The sequence below is a fragment of the Neophocaena asiaeorientalis genome, unplaced genomic scaffold (genome assembly GCF_003031525.2).
Source record: "Neophocaena asiaeorientalis asiaeorientalis breed wild unplaced genomic scaffold, Neophocaena_asiaeorientalis_V1.1 scaffold220, whole genome shotgun sequence".
In the NCBI taxonomy this organism is placed as follows: Eukaryota; Metazoa; Chordata; class Mammalia; order Artiodactyla; family Phocoenidae; genus Neophocaena; species Neophocaena asiaeorientalis.
This window is the reverse complement of record NW_020174042.1, coordinates 6,960,805-6,977,238: the sequence shown is the minus strand read 5'-3', so window position 1 is coordinate 6,977,238 and position 16,434 is coordinate 6,960,805. Positions and strand designations below refer to the sequence as shown.

General features: G+C 44.1%; 1 protein-coding gene across 2 annotated transcripts in view; it reads right to left on the bottom strand.

Annotated features, from left to right (window-relative positions):
* DAPK1 (death associated protein kinase 1) overlaps positions 1-16,434 on the bottom strand; it is a 197,415-nt gene that overhangs the window by 42,060 nt on the left and 138,921 nt on the right. For both annotated transcript variants that reach the window (XM_024753860.1, XM_024753861.1), the window contains exons 10-18: positions 15,364-15,453; positions 13,682-13,774; positions 11,254-11,373; positions 10,718-10,816; positions 9,782-9,880; positions 7,866-7,964; positions 7,045-7,242; positions 5,506-5,703; positions 1,492-1,590 (exon numbers count right to left, since the gene is read on the bottom strand). In XM_024753860.1, coding sequence (XP_024609628.1) covers positions 1,492-1,590; positions 5,506-5,703; positions 7,045-7,242; positions 7,866-7,964; positions 9,782-9,880; positions 10,718-10,816; positions 11,254-11,373; positions 13,682-13,774; positions 15,364-15,453 — 1,095 coding nt within the window. The remainder of the gene's footprint in view (positions 1-1,491; positions 1,591-5,505; positions 5,704-7,044; positions 7,243-7,865; positions 7,965-9,781; positions 9,881-10,717; positions 10,817-11,253; positions 11,374-13,681; positions 13,775-15,363; positions 15,454-16,434) is intronic.

Here is a 16,434-nt window from a genome sequence, read left to right as displayed (position 1 = left end):
GGATGCGCAGGCCCAGTGGCCATGGCTCACGGGCCCAGCCGCTCTGTGGCATGTGGGGTCTTCCCGGACCGGGACACGAACCCGTGTCCCCTGCATTGGCAGGTGGACTCTCAACCACTGCGCCACCAGGGAAGCCCGACAGTTTATTTTTTATGAGGCAACATCTGTAACAAAAAAGTACTTCTCCCCATCAAAATGTACATCAATGCTCTATCGTGGAGTAGCTAGACCGAGTGCCAAGGCATGGATGGTCAGGGTTTGATAATGGCTCATCAGGTCATTGCACGGCGGTAGGTGGGTTTGTGATGGACAAGGAGGTGCCCTAAGAAGGGACAATCCCAGGTAGAGCGCTGGTAAGCACTGGGCCTGCAGAAGAGCCCAGCTCGGGGCTCAACACTGCTGAGAACAGACCCACTGCTTGTGGGGAGGGAATCACATCCCTGTCACATTAGCGCAGTCAGGGAGGCAATGTCCTAGGCCAAGAGCCAGTACCCATTTTCTGTCAAGGGCCAGGTAGCAGATATTTGGGGCTCTGAGGACCATAGGGTCTCTGTTGCAATTGCTCGTCTGCCCTTGCAGAGGGAAAATGGGCACAGACAATGTGTAAACAATGGGCGTGGCTGTGTCCCAGTAAACTTTATTAAAAGAAGCAGGCAGCAGGCTGAATTTGGCCTGTGGTCCATAGTTTGCCAATCCCTGTATGACTCTCCAGCCTCAGAGCCCTTATTTTCCCAAGGTTGGCCACCATATTTCAAGACTCCGATGGGTCTCCTTAGAGAAACACTTTATGTCAGCGAAGTTCTAGTGAGTTTTAGGAATCACCCACATGAGCAAATGGAGACTCAATCCACTGTTGGGCCAGAGACAACTCAAATGATAATGTTTCACCGCAGCGGTAAAAACAGCAACCTTATCTCTTAGCGGACATATTTTTCCTCTTTGGTATTTCTTGAAATGTGAAACAAAGGGTTTCTTCTGCAGGGAGGTACCAGGTCTGGAACAGGGAATGTCGGGAGTGAGACATTTAAAGAAATGAGATTTAAAGAAATCTCATTTTAAAATATGTTGTGGGCCTAAGAGCAAAGCCGGACTTTTTTTAAAAAAGAGAGAACAGCTCTTGTCACCTGTTCTCCCAACGCTGGGGGGCCTTCCTCCTCCCTCCTTGGAAGGAGGGGGCACTTTTAGAAAAGATAAACACACAACCTAATGGAAAACACAAAGGCCTGTTGTGTAACACAGGAAACGAAAAGGCCAGTGGGAAACAGCAGTTGTTCCTGGCAGTGCAGACCTGGTGGAAGAAGAGGATGAGGCATTCTCGGGCTCTAACCCCGGGTTTGTGTGGGCAAATGTTTACGTAACTGCAGCGGAGGAGCTGAAGCTTAACGGCAGCCTGTCTGCTCTGGAGTGCAGTTGCCAAGCAATACCTTTCCCGTTGTGCCCTCGAGGCCTGAGGGGTTTGCCATTGCTTTCTCCTGCCAGAGGGCTACTCACCGAAGTCAGCGCCTCCACGTTGGCGCCTGTCAGACAGAGGTAGCGGACCACGTCCAGAATCCCGTTGTTGGCTGCAAGGTGCAGAGGCGTCCGTCCATACTGGAAGAGACAAGAAAGACCCAGGAGAGTCCTCACGGCTGCTGCTGAGGATAACATTTATGGAGTGACCTCACAGGGCCATCATTGGGGGATCTGGGATCCTCCAAGAAGAAACAGGAGGCGAGGTCTCCCTTCTCCAGAAACTTGCCATCTCCTTGGGGAGGCAAGCCAAGCAAAACATTTTCAAGTACTTCTCAGTTAAAAGAGTAACTTTAAAATAAAACTTAAAAGGATGGAAGAGTGGGAGGCTTATCATAAGATAACTAAATTAAGTCTCCTGCTGCGCCAGCAGAAAGGAGGCATGAGTCAGGGCTCAAGGGCCCCAAAGTTCCGGAAAGATCCGCAACACAGTTCAAATTTAGATACAGCAAAGGGAAAAAGCATGGGAGCACAGCCACTGAAGACACTCTAATGAGGTGAAATTCCAAGGCCATACCCACCATTTTTTATGCCTATGGGTTCCCAAACCCAAGGCATCTGGAGGCACTACAGTGAATTCATGGGGTGCTGAGGAACATTTAAAATTTTTGATGGAGCCAGCAGGTTCAGAAACCAGGGAAACTACCAGCTCCAGGTAGTTCAAAGTCTCAAAGCAGCTGGTACTGCCTTCCTTTCAATGACATCATGTATGCACAGCAGGGGGTTGGTCGCTGCTGTGATAAGAGGCAAATATCTTGAGAAAATCCACGTAGAACAGGATATAACGGTGGTGGTGCCCACTCTGAGTCCAAGGTTTGAGGAGTTATCAGGTGCCCAACAAGCATACACATCCCATTAATATACAACTGGGGTCAATTAAGAATGAAATAAAAATAGTTTTCTTCCAACTTATGTGGATCATTTATTCCCACAGCTGCTAAGTTGTTAGGACATACATACTAGGTTGTTTGGATTGAACGACTTAACAAACAGAACTTTAGGTATTTCTTTTGCTCCGGGGGAGCCATGAAAAAGATTCCTAAGACACTATGGAAGTTATGAATTGAGCAAGTGTGGGTATCTCTGCTTTATACTGTTTACGTGCAAATACAGGTTTCTGCTAGAAAGTTAACACATGCTCAGGTAGAAAATCCAAACAACACAGAAGGATATATGGCAGAAAAATGAAGTCTCCCTCCCCCTCCCCCTCCCCCAAGTTCCCCTCTCAGAACTAGCCCTACTCAAACCTTCCAGGCTTTTCTCTATGAATCCATAAATGGAGAGAAATAATCTGAAAGGCCAAGACATTAATCACACTCCACCTTCTATTCTGTCCCTTGCTTTTTTCACCTAACAATTGGTTGTGAATAATTTTTCATGTCTATAAGGAAATCTATTACATTCTTTCAGACACATGAATAATATTCAATATACGGCTATATCATAACTCATTTAGCCAGCCTGCTGAGGATGGACACTTAAGGTGGTTCCACTTCTTGCGATTATAAATAACCCTGCGACGTATGTGCATATTTAAGTTCTGTTTACTGTTAGCTTCTAGAGTGATTTAGAAAGCAGATACGAAGCTTTCAAATACCCTAGGGTTAAAGTGCGAAGGAAAGGAGGAGGTTTGGAAGACCTGGATGAAGAGTTTGGCTTTCTGTGTAAGGAAGATAGTCTTGGTTACAGGATGCATAGTTTCAGAGAAGGAAAGAAGGTCAATGAAGAGACGTGTGCTGAATAAAATGGACTAGGAGAGTTTACACTTTTGATGGCCCCCAATGATTGACAGAACAAAACCCAAACTCTTTAGCATTACATTCAAGGTCTTTCACCATCTGGATTCAGTGCCTCTTTCTTGCTGCCTCCCTCCTCTTCTTGAAATATGCTTTCCCCTCTTCTTCATCTGTCCAAGTCCTACTCATTTAAAATGATCACCTCTGAAAAGCTTTTCCCGGTTTCTTTAATGTCCAGATGTCCATGTTTCTGGAGCACCCGTACCTCTATCACAGCAGTGACTGCAATATGAGATGCTGTTACATTGAAATGTCTGTGTGTCTGTCCAAAAGCAGCCAGAGGGCAAGAACCATTCCCTGCCGTCCATACCCTGCCTAGCCCTGCTCCCCACCCGCGCCTGGTACAGTGTTGCCACAGAAGGGCATTCATCAATGCTTGGCAGGCACGGAATTCTCTTGCAGGCTCCTGGATGTGTGTGCGCATCTGTGTGTGTGTGCGTGCACACACACGTGTGTATCGACATGTTTTTTCTACTTTCGCTGATAAGAAGAGTCAGTCCAGAAAGGAACAAAGGGCTAAGGGCCGTGCACTCTGCATCATCTAGTTCCTCTCCTCTCCTGCATTTCCCGATGTGGCCGAGTAAGTAGCCACTCTCCGGATTTTCACATGAGAAGAATGCAGAAAAAGACATGTCTGTTTCACTGCAACGAGCGTCAAAAATAGTGACAAGTTCCTGTCACATACTGCTGACAGGGGTAGGATCTGAATGAACATTTTTATCTCTGGGGGAACTGAGTCCAGGTAAGGAAAAGGCAGGACACACCATGGGAAAGGAGTGACAGTCTGCCTGTGGGATATGGGCCGTCACTGTGCCACCTCCACGCTGACAACCGGCTACCGGGGTGAGACCATGTAAAGCCAGATGTGCTTTCTGGAGAAATAATGCCTTTCTCTTACTTTTCTGTGCATCTTTTAAGCTCCCCTACAGCCCCCATCATCTTTCCTAAAATAAACAGCGAAAAACTGAACAGGAAAACAAGCTGACACCAACCCTTCTGAAGAAGGTGTGAGACCCACAAAGTCGTGGTGTACAATGGCCAAGTCAAAGGTATTCAAATGAGTGCCACGAGGTTCCTAAAGTTGCTTTTTATTCATTTAAAGACTCCTGGAAGGAAAGCCTAGGTCTTGATGCTGCTTAATATTACCTTTAGTTTCCTCCTTAAGCCACTTATATAACTGACTTGGCAAGGTTAGAATAGGATAAACTAAGAAAGCAACCAGCAGCTAATGGTTAAGACCTAGTATATTGTCTTTTCATATTTCCAGAATATGAAGATTACCAATTTCAATTCCCATTAGAATTAATCACATATATGCAAAAGGACTATTTTTTTTTTGATAGAAGCATCATTTTCCAGTTGTTTCAGATATTAATTCTTTTTACCTCAAACAAATCATAATAAAATTCTGCTGGTATCATGTCTACCATTTATAAACAAACATTTCCTGCAATTAAAAAATTAATTCTACTTGGACTTTGTTTTTAACTAATCGGAACAGAATAGTGCTTGCCTTTCATACAGTTGCAGGGCTGAAACCACGTGAATATCCAACTGTCCTATCATATTTGGTAATGAAAATCTAGATGGTATTCAGGGAAAAGAGAAGGTGTTAGCTAATTTCTAGGAGTCAGCATATGGGGATTTTTATTTCTTTATCATTCACCAAATGATAGTATCCCCTTGGTCTTACCAAACTTATTAAGCACAAAAAAGATGTTATGAACTTTTGACCATAAAACTCTCAGTGGGGGAAACTGGAGAAATCTGGCCCTAGGAATTTCAATCACATCAGAACTCATTAGGTGTTTTCCTGAAGACTTAGTGCTCCAGGAAGATGCCCCAATTTGTACCATGTTCTCTGATTACAGGAGGGGACGCGCGTGCGTGCGCACGCAGGCACACACACACACACACACACACACACTCTCTCTCTCTCTCTTTCTCGATGCCCATAAATGGTAAGCCAGGCTTAGCAGGAAGTACTTATTAATGTAATTTTCTGTTACTCTAGGAAATTATTCAAAAGTCAGATGTAAAATATACTTAAAGTGGAGAGCCCTATAAAAAGGAACAGGTTCATATAAGCAATACTGACTTCGAACAATGAAAAGATGCAGAGAGAAACTTGCCCAAACCCAGAAACACGTGGACAGACAGACACAGACGGACTCTGCAGGGATCTTCCTTCCAGCTTTACCTTGTTGGAGAGGTCCAAATTGCAGTTGGCTTCACAGAGGGCCACCACAATCGGCACGTTGCCATCTTTGCAGGCCACATGGAGGGGGGTGTTGCCATGCCTGTCTTGGAAATCGACGGAACAGCCCAGGCTGATGAGAGCCTGGATGACCTCCATCTGACATCGTCTCACAGCAAGATGCAGAGCTATGTGTCCGTCCTGCAACAAACACCAGGGCCGTGAGCGCTTTTGCTTGGGCACGTGGGCCTGCCCGCTTGCCTTTCCAGCTGCACTGGGCCAGGTTTAATTGGCAATGGGACCATTACTGAAAAGCCTGAAGGAAGATTAAAACCGTGAACTTTACTCCTGGTGGGGTCGGGGCGAGGCCCCAGACATCTCACTCTGAATAATCACAGACCAAGCTGACCGTCAGCTTAATTAACCTAGGCTTGGCCAGTACATTCGGGTAGGAAGACTCCACACTCCTTTTTGTCTCTGAATTTATAGGACTTCAGTTATGTTTGGTACTCCAATGGCCTCTTTTATCAAGTATTTGAAAAACACTTTTCAAAACATTTGCTCAGCAGTGTTTACTAACTTCCTAAGTAGAAAGTTTATTATTTTATTTTACACCAGGAGAACCTGAGAGAGCAAGGCGACTTGCTGTCATGTATATGAGCATTAGCCCGGGAATTCACCTGCTCTAGAACCCCCGGTGAAGAAGTGTGTTGGGTTGTTGGAGCTGGGTAGAGGGAGTGTGGAAACATCTCTGTAATGTACTTGTTCTAGGGTTGCTCGGTGTCAGCACTACTGACATTTGGGACCTGTCCTGGGAATTGTAGGCTGTTCGGCAGCATCCCTGGTCTTTATCTTCTAGATGCCCCACCCTGGCTGTGACGACCAAAATATGTCTCCAGCCACTACCAATGTCTCCTGGGGGCAAGGTCACCCCACTTGAGAACTACTTCTCTGTACCCAGAAAATACTCCGCAAGTGGCAGTTCCTAAATTAACCACAGTGTGCCAGATCTAACTATACATAGCAACATCACAGCCTCATTGTAAGTACGAGTTCACAATAAGAACAGATTATGCTGAATTTGCTTAATTAAAAAAGGAAAACCTGGCCTGGAATTGAGATTGCCAAACAAATAAGAATAGTTTATTGTTTTTCTACAAAATAGCCGGTGATGGAAGTAAATAAACCACCTATTTTTTTGTCTGTCTACAAATTAATAGTGTGTTGCCAATTTCAGTCCTAAATGAGGATTTGTCTTGGGCTCTGTGATCATCACTGTACCTGCTGCAAAGCTAAAAAGGCTAAAAATAAGAGACCTGAGTCATCTGACCAATTCATAAATTTTGTTACACCCCACAAATGAATATTAATTATTAAACAGAATCTAGAATCACAGAATCTTTGGATAGGAGAAGAGAAAGGATAATGTAACTTGTTGCACTCAAGTTTGTTATTTTAGGTAAACTAACTGAGAAGTCTTGTGGTCCCTCCAGCCCCCCAGATCACTTTTCAGCGAGCGGGATACATTGACCCAATAAGCACCTTGTCGGATGCATTAAGGTCGGCTCCGTGCTCAGCCAGACACTCCACAATGTCGTGGTAGCCCCTGGCGGAGGCTGTCAGGAGGGGGGTCTCTCCTTCTCGATTCTTAATGTTCACATTGCAGCCGGCTTCACAAAGGACTCTGGCCACAGAGTCATAGCCGTGCCAGGCGGCACAGTGCAGGGGTGTTTCTTCTTCCTGGCCAGGGAGACAAGTACATAGAGGAGGAGAATGCAAGACTATGGAAGAAAGTACAGGCATGGTGAGAGTCCTGGCCAAACCTGGCAGCAAACTCAAGGCAGCGGATTGAAAGAGCTCGTAGCTATTGGAGCAAAACATTAATGTGAAATAACGGGCATGGGTCTGACGGCTTTCCTTAATTTGAATTCAGCTTTCTCAGCATTTTACTGACAACTGACTTTGCAGAGCCCACTGGAACCATGGCTCAGCTCTTCTGAACAAGAGGGCCTCTGCGTGGATGGATTTATATCATCTGTCTCGTAAAAGTGCTGTCTGTCCTTTACTTCACTGGAGACTACTAACCATGGGACAGCACTTCTCTGAGCAGGAACTCTTCGAATAATCTTGATGCCTCAAGATTCCTGTCATGTATATAGCATAATGAGAATTATAGGGTTGTCCAGAGGATTAATGAACGGATGAATGAATGTTAGTGCTTTTGTTCGAGTCCCTGCCCTCTGTAATCTAAGCAGAAAACCTAACTTGGATAAAACTCCGTAAGACCCAGACACATCACCTGGCTGCCTGTATACCCATGCAAAAAGCAGAAAGAAGTGAGGACATCAGGTACCATGACCCACCTTGTCCTGGAAGTTGGGATTTGAGCCAAAGCTGCACAGTAACTGAACCACATCGGCATGGCCATAGCGAGCTGCCACATGAAGGGCTGTCTCTCCAGACTGCAAAAGACACAGCCAAAGATTCAGAGGCCCCTGGGAGCCGTCCCACTCCCACCCATGCCTGGCTCCACCTCCTCCCCTGAGGTGGTACCTGCCCCTCTCAGGCCAGATGCCCCTTTGGTGACTGGGCCAAGGACCCTGGGGTGGGGCACCCACTATGTAGCTAGCGTTAAATCCACACACCTGGCTCATCCTGTGTGTGATAACCCTCCCTCCCTAAGTCAGAGTGCGTTCCCTTTTTTGTGATAGCTGGTCTCGATTTTCATTATATACTGACGCTTCCAGCTATGTGATTTTTTTTCAAAACGCAAAATTCCTTTTTTAATATTAAGTTCTTTAAACACAGGGTTTTATTTATTACCAAGTTTCTGATTTCATTTTGTCTATGTTTAGAATGTAATTTCTTACATTCTCAGAGATTTTAAGAAACATTACCATTAGCCCACACAATAACATTCTATGAATTAGTAATAGATGCAACTTCCTTAAGATTTTTTTTTATATCTGCCATGAAACTGTCAGAATAAACTGATCTAAAAACATAACAGAATGAGATACTTGTTGCCACCCGACAGAAAACTGTTATAATAAATGTATGTCGGGACTTCCCTGGTGGTCCAGTGGTTAAGAATCTGCCTTCCAATGCAGGGGATGCAGGTTTGATCCCTGGTCAGGGAACTAATGTCCCACATGCCAAGGGGCAACTAAGCCTGCACGCCGCAACTACCGAGTATGCGAGCCACAACTACAGAGCCCATGTGCTCCAGAGCCCACGGGCCACAACGAAGGGCCCGCGCACTACAACGAAAGATCTCAAGTGCTGCAACAAAGACCCGATGCAGCCAAAAATAAATAAATATTTAAAAAATAATAATGAAAAATAAAAAAAATAATAAATGTATGTCTTTAATGTGAATGTCCTCCCTTAGATATGGTGCAGTGCACAATCCATACAACTGTATGTGGCAGCCCTGACTGAACATGACAAATCAGTCTACTAGTAGTAGAATCAGAGAGGGGTTGCATAATGGAATACATAACAGATGAGAAAATAGGAATCTTAAGTTCAGGTCCCAGCCCTGCAATTAATTCACAGGGCCTCTGTGTGGACTGAATGAAACATGGGTACGTGAAAGTAAGGTATCTTCCTAAACCAATCATTTTGATAACATCTTTACCCGAAAAGCCTTACTTTACTTGCATTGTCTCATTAACTCTTCTAGTGCCAGTGATCGTAAGGTCAGCACCGTCAGTCAGTCACATCAAAGAGGAAGAGAATGGTAGAGATGTGCGCATGGCGGGTCAAGAAGAGGACCAGGACTCAGGTCACTTTCTGGTTGTCTTTCTGGCTGAACTTTGAGTTTTCATGTTATGGGGAAGATAGTTCACTGCTTATATAACATGGAAAACACTTGGCAGATTTCAGCTAAAATCAGATTTTATTTATTTATTTAAAAAAAAATTTTTTTTTTTGCGGTATGCGGGCCTCTCACTGTTGTGGCCTCTCCCGTTGCGGAGCACAGGCTCCGGATACGCAGGCTCAGCGGCCATGGCTCACGGGCCCAGCCGCTCTGCGGCATGTGGGATCCTCCCGAACCGGGGCACGAACCCGCGTCCCCTGCATCGGCAGGTGGACTCTCAACCACTGCGCCACCAGGGAAACCCCCAGATTTTAATATTAGACTAAGCCACCAGCAAAAAGAAACTTCTACTTAAATTCTCGGTAGGAAGATTTTGGTCCTGAATCCTTGTTCTTTGGGTCATGATGTAGAAGGCATGCCTTTTATTACTTTCCTTAAGAAGAGAAGTGGCCTTACCTTGTCTTTAACATCCAAAGGGCATTTGTTCTCATTGAGAAATTTCAAGGTATCTACATGGCCATGCCGAGAGGCCCAGTAGATGGCATTGGATCCACCCTGTACAAAAACCAAGGCAGAGTCACATTCCCAGACTGAATCTGAATGCAAACATCACTCAGTTGCTATATTTCCCTTCCTATGTGATGACAAACTCCAAAGGAGCAACTCCCAAGAGGAATAAAACCCCATTTCACTTTTCAGTTTGACAAAGGGACCAAGGTTATGTAAGACGTTAACATTCCAGGAAGTTGGGTGAAAGGGATAAGGCAGCTCTCTATACTATCTCTGCAGATTTTTTTTGGTAAATCTAGAATTATTTCGAAATAAAAAGTTGTTTTTCTTTTCCTAAAACCTTCATTTCAACTTCTGGTTAGAATTCCCTATATTGTCAAGGGCCAGATCTAGTCCCTTTACAGCTCAGTTGAAAGTCTATGGAAGCTGATGACAGACCCGTTGTAATGACGCTTAGCTGATCATCACTTGTGTCTACACTTCCAATGTGGTCTACACCTCAAAGCATATCCTCCTTACTCTGTTGTCCTAATTAATGTGCGGAAAAATACATTTCTCATAAGATTAACTGGATAATTAAAACATTTTCAATGTGACATCAAATAACACTGCTGAGTAAATATGATTAGTAAGGAGTCAATCTGGGGCAGGACACAAAGAAAGGATGATGTAGAGCAACTGAGCCACGAGGAAGATGAATGTTTGCCTTTTTCTCTGTAACATGTTAGACAGGGACAGGCTATTCAAGTAGTTCATCTTCCTTTATAGGAAACTGAGAAATGAAGTAGGGCATATGTGTTATTTTTCTCTATTACTTTTTGATTAGAGACATTTGGAAATACTTAAAAAATTAATTCATTTGCAATAAAACAGAATTATGACCTTATCCTGGACATCGATTCTTGAGCCTCTTTTAATGAGCAACTGTAGTATTTGAATATTCCCACAGCCAGCAGCAATAAGTAACGGTGGTGTCCCATGCTGGAAAAGGCAAGAAAAAAAAATACCTATTTTTCAGGTTTGGTAGGAAAGGAAAAGCCCAAACTACCCCTGCTGCCCCATATACCTTCCTGTGTCTCCACAGACACAGGACACATTCCTGTCCTGCGTGAAGGACACAACATCTTCCTCTTTTGGGTTCACAGTCCAAAGTGACATTTTCATTTGCACGATGAGCACATTTAAATTTTCATGGTTAGAGGCGAGTGCTAGGTGCGTGTAGAAAGGCCCTCAATGCAAAAAGACCTTATTCCTAACTCAGCTCACTTTCTAAGCAGAAGTGATTTTCCCCACAGTATGGAGCTTACAACAGTAAGGGAGAATGAAGAGCAGATGGGGTCTTTCCACCTTGGACTTGGAGGTGCCCAATCACCATGACCCCCCCGACCCCCACTACCCCTGGCAGGACAGCATCAGACCTTGTTGGGTTGGTTAACGTCATAGTTGGACAAGGAGCCCAGGAGGTGCTGCAGGCCTGGGACGTTGTCATCGTTGATGGCGTGGATGATAGCTTTCATCACAAAGGAGTCTTCCTCATCCTTGAGAGAGACATGGAAGAGGGAAAAAGTGTTAGATTGTTGGTCATGCTGCTCCTTTTACCAACATCAGAGAAACCAATGCTCATTTATTAAAAGGAGTGTTCAGGGGAAAGTAAGCCATTTAATCCCCAAATCCACCTGGTCATGAAGGGAAGCAGGAGGTCATTTTTTGCCCCTTCCATGATGGCAGCACCTATTTATCAGTGTCTTTATGTTGCCTGCATTGTTACCCAGAGAGCAAACATCTCTTAAGATTCAGATTTAGAACAACGATTGATGACAAACTACACTTTGTGTTTACCTTAGGAATCTTTAAAAACATATAGTCCCAGAAACCACTGTAGAAAATTTCAGGTGTAACTCAGATTCTAAAAACCATAGAACCAAGGAAATGATATCTTTGAATAAGAAAGTCTTACTTTGTAATTTTTGCAATTACAGATTGTCATTTTTTGAGCACTAGAAATTCTTCATTCTCTAGGTATTCTATAACATAGCAAAATTCTCTGAAAGCTGGTCACAATTATTTTTAAAAAAAGGTATGAAAAGGGGAGAAATGTAAAAATAAAGGCCAGAAATGGGAAAATGGATGCATTTCATTTACAAAGAGAAAATAACTAGATACTGTGGAACAGTAAGTTTGTTAAATTTTTGCTACTTTGTTAAAGTACTTTCTTAAATATAAATAATAAGAAATTTGCACAATATGGTAAATTAAAACAAAAAAAAATAAGCTAGAAAAGTCCCAAACAAAAGTTTTGGACTTACAGAGGTACTGCTACTAAAATTTCAAATCTGGAAAAGCATACCTACAGAGGCTGAACCTCTGCCTATGGGGGGGTGGAATGGAGAAAGCATTTCTCTGAACTCTGCTTTCTCTTCTCTATAAATCTGAATCCAAACAAGCTTCATGAGAGACATAATAATATCTGCACAGAGTACATGTTTAAGAACACCACTGGTTTTGCTTTTCTATCACAATCCAAGTTGAAGACTAAGAGGCATTTGCCTGAAAGTGAGAGTGACAAGAAATGGGAGAATGGGAGGAATAAGCGCGTTGTTGTAACACAGCCTCACGATCAGCAGGACACTGAGATGATGAGAGAGAGACCCTGAGGGCTGGGGAGGGGGGTCTTCCCACCTGGAGCTTCTACACAAGCCCTGTCCCTCTCTTACCCTAAACTCTTCATTGCAACAAACTGTCTCCCAACTGATTATTCAGGGCAATTTTAATTTGTAAGATTTCATTGTTCTCATCACCTTACTTAGATTAATAGTTTATATCTTGTCCTGGTTCCATGGCCACCCTCAAACAATTCCCCAGTCCAGCTTTCCTCCCCTTTCTCTCCCTTCTCCTCCTAACTTGCTTCTCTCCTACTTCTTTTTTTCTTTTTAAAATTTCCTATCTCTTTTCAGGCTATGAGGTTAGATCTGGAACTTGAGTAAAACTACTGGCTTCAGGGAGTAAAAAAAGAGCTGGTGTCTGCTGATGTGTGATCCTGCCCTTGGAGTTCCCGGATTCCACTCAGGAAACACTGACTATTCAGTTACAGGAGCAGGCTGGTTCCCACAGAACCACCCTTTCTGCCTTTTCTGGAGTCCCCTTTACCTCCAGGGTTCACAAAGCCCCGTTGTCTGACTGTTGGGGAAAGTCTCGTTGAATTCTGATGTGTCCAGTCATATCTGAAGAGTTAATCTGTGATTAGGTTTCAGTTTGGATTCAGGGAAAAAAGTCGTGGAGTTGTTCTCAAGGGCCTTTAGAAATCAATACAACATCAACAAAGTGAGTGGGTTTAGCCTTCTGGTCTACCATGAACTATATCAGCAAGCCCCACTGCATTTCCCCTGATTTTCTGGTGTGTGTGTGTGTGTGTGTGTGTGTGTGTGTGTGTGTATGTGTTCAGAAGGAGGGTTGTCTGCCCCTTTTGTACTATTACAGTCTAAGATTCTCCAAGGTTGGTGGAAACAGAGGGCTCTCGTTTTAGTTCATGAAAATTAGAATATGATCTCTCCTCTTCTACTGGCAAGCCTCTCTTTTATCAAACTGTGTTGGGGGGAAGAGGAGGGTGGGAAGGTGGTAGTGTTAGAGGTAGTAGGTATAGCCAATCAAAACAAAGAGGAAAAAGGACGAAACAGTAACAGAGTAGATCCAATCAGCCACCCCAACTCCCCCACTCAAGAGGAGGAAGAACAGGCCTGATGTTTCCAAGACTTCAGGTTTTCTGGGTTGCTGAACAAATTAAACAACCTAAACACGGTAAATACACAGTGCTAAGAACAAACCTATCTGGGGGAAAGGTTTGCTTACCAGAGTATCATCGCTTCTGGCAACACTCATGTTACTTCTGGACAAGAATGACCTGGATAATCTTTGGCACAGCGATATCAAGCGAACAGATTGCTTTAAAAAAAAAAAGAGAGAGAGAGAGAGAGTGAAAAAAATGCAGGGGGAGAGGAGGAGAGAGAGCTTACATAATAATACTCAAATTAGTGCAAATGACAAAGCCTTTGAGATAGCATTCAAGGCTGACAGCATGTATTATTCTTCAGGGGTGGGTGATCCCACAAGCAAGTTGGATCATATATATATATATATTTTTATGGTACGTGGGCCTCTCACTGTTGTGGCCTCTCCCGTTGCGGAGCACAGGCTCTGGACGCGCAGGCTCAGTGGCCATGGCTCACGGGCCCAGCCGCTCTGTGGCATGTGGGATCTTCCCGGACCGGGGCACGAACCTCTGTACCCTGCATCGGCAGGCGGACTCTCAACCACTGCGCCACCAGGGAAGCCCGGATCATATTTGCTTAAAGAAATTTCTAAAGGTCTTAGAAATCAAGAAAACAATAGAGAGACATTCTCCTGCATTTCGTTATTAAGCTGCAGAACTGGATACATCCCTTCTGTCTCCATATTCACTCTCTACTCTTTGAGGAATGGGATCTTACCCTAACAAAGCCCTTGCACGTCTCCCCTCAGAGAAGCATGGTATGCAAGGGTCTTGCCCTGTGTCCTTGGTGCCCAGGCAAGTTGGTAATGGCAGACAGTGTGACTCTCAAAACTCATCCAGTTGTTGGAAATGAGCAGGTTGGGGACTCTTTAGCCCATAGGACAAAACACCTCTGCATTTACTCTCAAAGGCAGAAGCAACAGGTAAAGAATGTGTGTGTGTGTGCGTGTCTGTACATGAATGAAAGAGAGGGAGAGAAAGAGAAACTTATGGTGGTTCACTCTACATTTTAAGCCTTATTTTCAAGGCTTCTTTGAGACTAAGAGTCAAGTCTTGAGTAACCCATGGCTGTGGTCCTCCTCATCTCTATCAAGGCATCCCCAACCGGATGAGTACGATGAGGTACACTTCTGGCCCAGTGATGAGGAGACATGGCAAGTACCTGCCTCCTCTGGGCTTGACATGACCCTGTGCACAGGAAGCCATCCTGTCCCCTTCTTAACCCTGAATTTTCATTTGTTCAAGTTTGGCTGGAATGCCCTTTAGAGCCACATCCTACTCAGCCCCTGCAGAAACCATCCGCACTGAGAAGGGATCACATTGCAGACGCTCATGGTCACACCCCACCCCCATCCCAACCACTCACAGACCAAGGCTGGATTTAGAGAACCATTTACACAAGTTCTGGTATAATCATAATGCTTTGGTGCCTACCACAAGAAACAAATCTATTTAAAATGTGGCTTGTTGCCTTTAGAAAAAGACTGCACTACAATTTTATTGTACTGATTTAAAAATTTGCCTTGGGAATGGTTTTAATTTAAAAAAATGCAAAATTACATGTGAAAAGACGAGCTAATAGGACTGAAATAGTATTTCTGATTGTCTTTGAAAATAGGGCAATGGTACAGATGACTACAGAGTGAATTTTTAAAAAGGATGCAGTTCTGCATTGCCAGTATCAGAAGAAGTGAGCCCTGAACAGAGGGAGAGCCCCAGGGGACACAGAATTAGTTAATCCCTTCAAATCAAACAATCTTACTTTCCATTTTTTCCGGGCTGCGAACTTCTTGAATTTCTCCATGTTTACTGCCGATGCTTTTCTACTAAGTGCTTGTTGGGTATCTTTAGGCTAAAATGAAAATCCAAGAAAGACAATTTAGAGCTCTCCAATTATAGAAATGCGTTACATGACAACTATTGAAAACCTCTCATTATTTGGGACGCTTACATATTCACCTTGCTAAAGTAACAGAACGAGTTGGGATAATAACCTGATCCAGGAACCTAGTCTCCAGAGGCTAAACTCTTGTGGCTAAGGGTTTGAGCAAATCCATGAAGGCTGGATCTTGAGGGAAAGTTGGAAAGTTGAGCTTGGACAAGCTGAATTACAACGTTCCATAAGAGAATCTGGGAACGGCATGATTCACGGTGAGGCCATATTGCGAGGCATGTGAACTTAACATCATCAAGTAATTTAGAGCTGGTTGGGACCTCAGATGTTAGCAAATTTGGTCTATCTTACAGCATTAAAATCCCTCCTACTGCATTTTTTTCAGGAGGCCATGCAACTCTACCTCTGAAGGAAGGAGACACCGTTGCCTTCTAGGGAAGCCCAGGCAACTGCTGGGAGCTGGCACAGACAGAGGTCTCCAGCTGCCCCAAACCTACTTCTGCAACGCAAGTTACTGCACCACAATCCACTTATTGGTTCCATGATTTTATTCTGTAACTGCCATGCTTCCCCACCCTTAGTCCTTTCTGGTCTAGCTGAAGCAACTTCAGTTCTTTAACCCAAATGCTGACAGGCGCCAGGCAAACAATGTAAAGGTGTATATACATCGGGGGTGGCTGCTGGCCTGGTACAAAGGCAACTGGGCAAAGTTTCTGGCAGCCTTGCAGAATGAGGGCTCAGTGTTGACAGATCTTCAGGTTTTTCAAGAGAAGCTGGAAATCCAGATTTGATATGATACTTAAATGTTGGAAGTTAATTCAAGAATTTTCAAAAATATTGTTTGGGCTAATATCCCACAATCAAACTCGAGGTTGCTGAGTGGACCTGCCCTTCAGTTCCTCCTCACAATTCTGCACTGTGGTAGCCCACTCCTTTCTA